The 8358-nt window shown below is 43.9% G+C and overlaps 1 protein-coding gene across 2 annotated transcripts; it reads right to left on the bottom strand.

Moving 5' to 3' along the window:
* Positions 1-257: 257 nt before the first annotated feature.
* LOC133371438 (DNA excision repair protein ERCC-6-like) lies at positions 258-7479 on the bottom strand. Of its 2 annotated transcripts, none has more exons than XM_061598880.1 (2): positions 7184-7479; positions 258-3991 (listed from the first exon to the last, which is right to left on the bottom strand). In XM_061598880.1, the coding sequence occupies exons 1-2, from the start codon at positions 7192-7194 to the stop codon at positions 478-480; spliced, it is 3525 nt and encodes a 1174-aa protein (XP_061454864.1). In that variant the 5' UTR covers positions 7195-7479; the 3' UTR covers positions 258-477. The 2 variants fall into 2 exon arrangements, with proteins under 2 accessions (XP_061454864.1, XP_061454863.1); XM_061598879.1 differs by lacking the exon at positions 7184-7479 and adding an exon at positions 6138-6375.
* Between the last annotated feature and the right edge of the window lie 879 nt (positions 7480-8358).

The raw sequence follows: 8358 nt of genomic DNA, 5'->3' as shown, positions 1-8358 counted from the left end.
AGGTTAAACCAAGTATATTTTTAACCTTTAGCAGCTAACTCTTACAAAAATCACAATAACCAGACTTTGAAGAAGACACATGCAAGCAAATCAAGCCAGGCTTTACGCTTTGTCTGAAACCACTTCCCTCAAGGAGCAGATCCATCTTTCCGCTGCCGTGGCTGATATTACTTGTTGGCTGCAGATCTGATCTGGATAGCTGTCTGAATTCATTAAAACTGTACATGTAAAAAACCAAAAAAGCCCAACAACACAACACCAATAGACCGCCTTTAATGAGTCTCTGAAAGTACAAGTAATAATTCAAAATGTGGTTTAAGTTTTTGTTTCATTTCTCCCTGCCTCAAAAAAGAAAAAAAAAAAAAAAGAAAATAACAGTATAAAACCTCTAGAACAATTCTGTAGCTAAGAAAAACTGCTGTTGTATTTTCTCCCCAGAAACTGTGAATAGTTTTAGGAGGGAAAAGATTTACTCCCTCAAAAAGACTCCTGCGTCTCAGGAAAGTCTGCATCTTGTGAATAGCTAAATTTGCTCTCAGAATCTAGCGTTTCACCCAATGGCTCCTCTTCCAGCTCCACCGATTCCAGGCCAATGTATTCCTGAGTTAGTTCTCTTTCAAAGTAATCCTGAAAAGACCTTTCAGAAGACACAAAGCAGGTAGATTCCATAGTCTCTGCAATGTCCTCTGCCTGATCCATGATGACATTAGCAAGGGATCTTCGAGAAGCGGTGGATCTTCTTCCGCTAACTTTTACCCTAGGAGAGAAACAAAGACTGGGCGTGGACCATTTGGTCTTTGGTGTTGACATACAAATCTGATTTGGACTGTTCATGGCAGAGCCTTTTCTATGCCCGCTGTCATCCCAACGCATTACAAGATCAGCACTGTCCTCTTCACTATCTGAATCTATTCTTCTCACTGGCTTCTTTTTATGCCCAAAAGAAAGCTCGCTGTTGTCCATTGATGCATCACATGCTGTGTTGGAGCCACTAGCAATCATCGATTCTGTTTTACTTTTGATAGCTTGGAGACTTTGGTTGCCCCCATTTTCTCTGAGCCCAGAGTGAGCTACAGAGCTGCAGCGGCTGTCCAATTTCAGATGAAATCCCGTGTTTTCTGTACTCTCCAGAGACATTTCTTTTGATGAAACATCTTGCAGCTGATCCTCAGAATCATCTAAGATGAGGTTGAAATCAGCCTCATACAGGGGAGAACCAGCTAGTGATTCATCCTGTACCATCGTTTCACTCATTCCAGATTTTTGCACTGCATTGAACTCTGACATTTCACTGGTCTGCAGCTGAAGTGCTGCTGAGGCATCTAGCTCAGCAACTCCACCTGCCTCTCCCTGGGGGCTTATAGAAACATCAAGAGACATTTCAGTCTCAGTTTGTTGCTTATCATCATCAGGCACATATTCAAATGACTGCTGCAATGGGGGCACTTGGACATAATTAAATTTGCCTTTTGACTCAACAGGAAGATCTGGGGAGATCTCATGCGATTCAGGACTGCAGTTCTCCCTCTCAGATGATGAGTGAGCTCCAGTAAAGGAGGATACAGGAGTTTGTTCACGGTTTAGCTCATATTCCTGTAGGCTGGTTGGTTTGCATCCATCCTTCTTGGAGAGCGATGTGTCCATATTAGATGTGTTCTGGAGCGCTTGCTCATCATCCTCAATAAGTAGACTTTCCATTTTAGAGCTCACATTGACAATCTCATCATCATCATCACTTACAAGATTGAGAACTTCATCATTCTTTGTGGGTTCAAGAGGCACAGGTGGAACAACAGTGTGATTTGGAGAAGGCTTTAGCATTTTTTTCTTTGGCTGGGTGGACGATTCCATTTCTCCCAGCCATGCTCCTTCAGTTGTGTTTTGGAGGTTTCCCATCATTTGGTCTTTCAGTTGGGATTCCAGCTGTACCAGTTCTTGGGCTTTCTGCACCCTGTGTTCAATGTATTTTTGGGCTTCTTCATCCTCAGCTTCGTCATCATGAACTGTTTCGTGTGTGTACATCAAGTCATGGTCTGATAAGCCAAATATCTCCAGGGAATGGAGATATGCAATGTGCTCATCTAGATGGGTATCTGTCTTCCTTTGGGTGGCATGCAAGGACTGCAGTTGCAGCTGTGTTGTGGAGCTGCGAGTATCTCCCAGGGTGAAGAGCTCCCTTAGTTCTTGCATAGTGAAATACCTGTATGGGTTCTTGTTGTCTCCTGTGCTTTGCCGTATTAGCGAGTCTTTGAAGACTTGCCTTCTATAGATTTTCTCTTCCACTGTCCCACAGGTAATTAGCCGGTAGATTACGACATTCTCTTTCTGCCCAATTCTGTAAACTCTGTCCACTGCTTGAGCATCTGTAGCTGGATTCCAGCTAGGATCAAAAATCACCACTCTGGTAGCAGCCGTTAGTGTTATACCAACCCCACCTACTTGGGTGGTAAGCAGAAACACTGAGTAGTCTTTGCCATTCTGAAAGACACCAATCCTCTTTTCGCGCTCCACCAAATGAGTCACTGTCCCATCAATGCGCATGAGTTTAAAGCGCCTGCAAGTTAAGATACGCTCTATAATATCTAGCATTTTTCTTGACTGGGAAAACACCAGGGTTCTGTGACCTTCCTCTTGCAGCCTTTCCAGCAGGGCCACAAGGAAACACAGCTTTCCTGACTCCTCAATCAGAATCTCATCAGAAATGTGTTCAATGTTTCTCATCATACCTGAAAGTCCATTGTTTTCGCCATCATATGGCTCATTGTCATTGGAGGCTTCCAGACCAAGTTGGCTACACGCCCGAGCCGACAACAGTCTGGGGTGATCACAGAGCTTCTTCAAGATGTTCAGTTCAGCCAGTGGGGACCGTATAGTCATTAACAACTCCTTGATATGATCCAAGGACAAGAAGTCCCTATAAATTTTTTCTTGTATGGGTGATAAATACACCCACACTATGAAATCATTTTTTCTGGGCAGTGAAGGCATCGCAGGAGCAGCAGCCTTACTTTGATCTCCCGGGAGATTGCTTTTAAGTTCAGGCATAACTTTATTCTGTAGTTCATCTTTACTTCGTCTTAGGAAATATGGCTTGATGATAGAGATAAGATTTTCAGAGATCTTAAGCCCCAGTGCTTTCTCTCCCGGGGTTGCATCCTTTGCTCTTGCTCTTGTGATAGGATTTTCGTATTCCATCTTGAAGGTTTTGCTTGTGCCCAAAAGCGATCCCTGACAAGCAAAGTCAAAGAGAGCCCACAGTTCTTTTAGGTTGTTCTGCACTGGCGTCCCCGTGAGCAAGATGCGGTTTTTTGAAGGGATGGCATGCGCCAATTTGGTCGTTTTGGCAGAAGGAGATTTAATTTTGTGTGCTTCGTCAAGGATGACATAGTCCCAAACAAACTCCTTCCCACCAAAGCTACAGAGCTGCTGCCAGTTGTTGAGGAGCATCTGGTAAGTGGTGAGCAAGACGCCGTTCCGCCGCTGGATCCGCTCTAGATTTCTGCTGCGCTCAGCCTTGCAGGTCCCGTGAAAGACTTTCACTCGCAGCCCTGGGGTCCATTTGGCAAACTCTTTAATCCAGTTGCTAACAAGGGTGGTTGGCATAATTAGCAGCACACTCCGGACGAGTTCTGCATCAAACATGCCGGAGAGGAAAGCAATTATCTGAATGGTTTTTCCCAAGCCCATGTCATCGGCTAGGATGCCACCTTTCCTTCCATCACGGTATAGACTGTATAAGAAGGCAATCCCTTCTCTCTGATGGTCAAACAGATTGTCATACATTTCTCCGTACAACATTAGTCCACTCTGACATACATCCACAAAGCCATCCTCCTCCTGATCCAGGGCCAACGAAGCTAATGCTTCCTCCAGCTTTTTTATATTCACTGTCAGCTTTTCACTTGGGCGGATTGCAAGTGCCTGCCTAAAAAGGTGGATAGATTCTTCCAGATTGCCATTTTTAGCCTCCTGCTTTGCTTGGGATACAAATCTGCAAAACATAAAGCATTTCACTGAGTCAGAAACTACCCAACAAAACCAGCTCAGGGCCAGAGTCTTTACATGCAGGAAGGACAGTTGCTTCCATGCTTTCAACTGACACAATGTAATGTGCTTACAAAACTCACTATTACTTATTTTTATTATTAATATCCCGCTTTTAAAAAATGAATCTGAAATGGCTTGTAAAAATCTAACAGTAAAAATAATACCAAAAAGAGATAAACACAATAGCTCTAAAAACTCAGAGACAGCCTTAGGACCAGTTTCCTTAGAGCAATGCCTTGTTACTTGTGTTCCTATTCAACTACTTCAGTCTGCAGAACCTGCACTTCTATAAGTGCCATATAATATATGTTCTGCATTTCAAGGAGTCAATGTTTGGAACTCTCTGCCAGTTAACATTAGGCAGACACGTTTACTATACAGTTTTAGATGCCTGTTAAAAACTTACTTTTTTCAGCAAAGCCTATGCAAATATGTAATTTAATTATGTGTACTTTTGAAAATATTTGCTGATTTTATTTGTATATTACTTATCATTGCTTAATATTGTTTAATGCACACTGTTTAGATTTTTTTATTACACAGTTCATTTTTCCCTAAAGAAATAAAATATAAATTATTAAAAGCTTTGCAGAATAAAAAGATTTTCAAAGCCCAACTATGACTGCAATCCTATACCCACTTTTCTGGGAGTGACTGGCTCAATGAGACTTGCTTCTGAGTGCATTGGAAGGGGGGGCTTGGTGGGCCTCCCTAATGAGAGACTTACACAACTGCAGTGATACCACCAAAAAGACCATGTCCCTTGGCCCGCCAATAGGATCTCTATCAAAACTGGGCTTCTGAGTTGGGGTTGACAATGGTATGAGCTCAGGCAGGCTCATAAAATATCAATGTTATTTTGGAAAATAAAAAGGAAGAGTCTTTCTTACATAGGATCTTTCTACAAAGGCCGAATCACAAAACAATTAATCACACCATGGGATTTATCAATCAACAAAGGTGCCACTATGAAAAGTTGGCACAGATTTGAGTGTGCAGTTTTACTCCACGGACCTTATCATCACCATCATTTATTACCCACCCTTCACCCAAAGGTCCCAGGGCAGGTTACAACAATTTTCAAAAGCAATTTAAAAATGACCTAATTAGGCCTGGCCTAACTTGACCCACAAGGCTATTCCCCACAAGCCATGCCCACCTGCTCCACAAGTGACATTGCACATGACATCAGGTGCACAGGAGGTACAGAGGAGGCTGCAAAGGAACAAGCAGGAGTTTAAAGTGACACCCCAATTGTTCCTTTGCCCACACTAATTAGCTGACTAGGGTTCGAACCCAGCCCCACTGGGATCAGCTACACTAGTGACTTCCTGGTTGAGCACCCTCTAATGCAGTGGAGGGGGCTCCTCTTGTCTCTTTGCAGGAAGCCGTTTGAATGTCTACTTAGAAGTAAGTCATATTGAGTCCAATGAGGCTTACTCCCAGGCAAGTGGAGGATTGCACATTCTGAGGCTGTGAGCACACTCATTGCCTATATAGCAAAGCGTTTCCATTGGCCACACCTAGAAGGGCGACCATCAGTTGTGAAATCTGTCTGAAGCGAATTTTTTTAAAAGGCGCTGAAGCTGCTCCCATCAGGTTTTAGAGTAAAAAGGGGTGGAGTTTGACTTGCATCCTGTACCCGTTTTCAAAAAAAAGAGGTGGAGACGCACTGGATCCGGCAGAAAGGTTGGGTGGAAAACACACTCAATGTCATCATTCCAGTGCGTCTCCACCTCCCTCTTCTGAAAACCCGGACACACGAGGCTTAGTCAAACCCTACCCCTTTTATTATAAAACCTGGTGGGAGCAGCTTCAGTGCAGTTTTTTAAAAAATAAATTCAGCTTCAAAGAGATTTCGAAACTGACCGGCAGGCCAACCCATTCACCCGCCAGGTGTGACAACTAGTGCGTTTACAGCCTCAGTGTGTTTCTATCACTCTTGATCCAGGGGCCTTTCTCCTGCCCAGGAGAAACAGCATATCATATTTGTGATCAGAGGACGGGAGGAACGTTCTGGAACCTTAACTCAGAGTTAAACCTTAAAAGCAGATTCACCCACTCCAAATTCAACAGACTGCTTGCTTTACCTCCGGTATTGTTCCCTCTGTTCAGGATCATCAATCCCCAACAGCTCAGCCATGATTTCGCAAAACGTAGGAAGAAACACAAAACTGGCTCTCGGTTAAAATTCAAAACCGTGCAGTAGCTGCGCGGTTCCTGCTCTCCCAGCCTATCGCTGAGCGGTATGCAAATAAGGCACCGTATGCAAATAAGCTCGTTCCGAACGCATTCTCCACTAGGAGGGGAGTAATGCCCTCATTCAAGGAGATCGTAGGCTCATTCACTGTCTATTTGTTCATTCAATATCTACAACCGCTCCATAGAGATAAAATAGTAGACTTACAATCCAAATGCCTGGAGGCTAGGTTCCTGGTTTCTTTTTACTCTCTCTCCCTTCCCAATAGCTGCCCATAGGAAACCATGAAGAAACCCAGGATTTTTTTTTAAGGGAAGTTGTGATTGGGCAGCACAGACAAGAGTTCATGCTCTTCCGAACTTCAGATCTTATTTCATGTGAAAAATGTGATTTAGGCTTCAACGATATTTACTTCTGAGTAGGCAAGCACAGCACAGTCCTATACATGTATGTATTCAGAAGCAGGTTTCACTGACTTCCATGAATTTCCAGGATAAAGAATTGCAACCTTTTTCTTATTGTGTAGCCATTTAAAAATTGCCTTCAAACGGTAAAGGTGTCCCCGCACTTGAAGTGCGAGTCGTTTCCGACTCTTAGGGTGACGTCTTGCGACGTTTACTAGGCAGACCGTATATATGGGGTGGGATTGCCAGTTCCTTCCCCGGCCTTTCTTTACCCCCCAGCATATGCCGGGTACTCATTTTACCGACCACGGATGGATGGAAGGCTGAGTGGACCTCAACCCCTTTTACTGGAGATTCGACTTCCTCCTTCCATTGGAATCGAACTCCGGCCTGAGCAGAGCTTCGGTTATTTTACCGCCGCTTACCATTCTGCACCACAGAGGATCCAAAAATTGCCTTACTAGCTAACAATGCATTGTTTCCTATAAGCAGCAATTACTTCCACTCCTATGAAGACAAAAAAAAAAGCTACCTTTGTTCCATGGGACACCCGAAATTAGATCCTGTGCGTTGGTCTCAAATTTAAGTCTATAGATCCACTTTCGGGCCAGTGATCAGATGAGTTTTGTGTTGGCTCTCTGCGATCCCCGAGATACTGCTCTATTCACCACCTTACTAACAGCGCAATCCTAACCATAGCGGCGCACCATGTCCACGCTGAAGTAACTCCTGTTGAATTCAATAGGGCCTAGCCTAACCCCCGCCCCCCATAGCCAGGGGTAAGGATTACAGCCGAATGAGCAACAGCTTTATGGAGGGCACTACAGAATGAGCAGCACTTTATGCATTTCTTACGTAGTAAGTATAAAGCAATAATCTGGAAGGCTGAGAAAGGAGGTTAATGAAATGAAACTCCAGCCATACATTTCCTACTTCCCGGCTGATTTTGGTTTCTCATTCCTTTTTTGTGGCCCCGGCTGCTGGCTTGACAAGTGACTGAAACGGTTCCATGTGAAGTTAAACGCACACAGACCCTGATGTTGGTAGATTCGGAGGAACATCAGCCCAGAAGGGAGGATATTGGTAAAACAGTGGAGGTTCTATGGATTTATTTATTTATTTATTTATTACATTTGTATACTGCCCCATAGCCAAAGCTCTCTGGGCGGTTTACAACAATTAAAACATTAAAAACAAATATACAAATTTAAAAACACATTTTTTAAAACAATTTAAAAACACATGCTCAAATGCCTGGAAGAAGAGGAAAGTCTTGGCACCTGGCACTGAAAATATAACAGTGTTGGCGCCAGGCACACTTTGTCAGCAAAATCAATCCATAATTTGGGGGCCACCACTGAGAAGGTCCTCTCCCTTGTTGCCGTCCTCCGAGCTCTCTAAACTGGAATTGTTAGCTTTTACACACACACACAGAGCGAGGATTCAGCGCTAGACCCCTGGTCTAAATGAACAGGGGTGCTTATCACATTCTGGCGTTTGGAGGGGAAGGGAGAAATGGTAAGACAGTCTTCGCTGAGTCATCACATCACAACCGTTGCCAGCCTGGAGCACTCCAGATGTTTTGGAGGCTGCACCAGGTCGGCAAAGGCTGTGTTGTGACGACTGAGTATGCAGTCTCATACTCAACAGGGAGTAAGCCCCATTGAACTCCTGAGTAAGACATGCATTAGATTGTCTTTCTGCAGC

The sequence above is a fragment of the Rhineura floridana genome, chromosome 16 (assembly GCF_030035675.1).
Source record: "Rhineura floridana isolate rRhiFlo1 chromosome 16, rRhiFlo1.hap2, whole genome shotgun sequence".
NCBI classification, from domain to species: domain Eukaryota; kingdom Metazoa; phylum Chordata; class Lepidosauria; order Squamata; family Rhineuridae; genus Rhineura; species Rhineura floridana.
The sequence above is the reverse complement of the archived record's forward strand: the minus strand, read 5'-3'. Positions and strand labels throughout refer to the sequence as shown.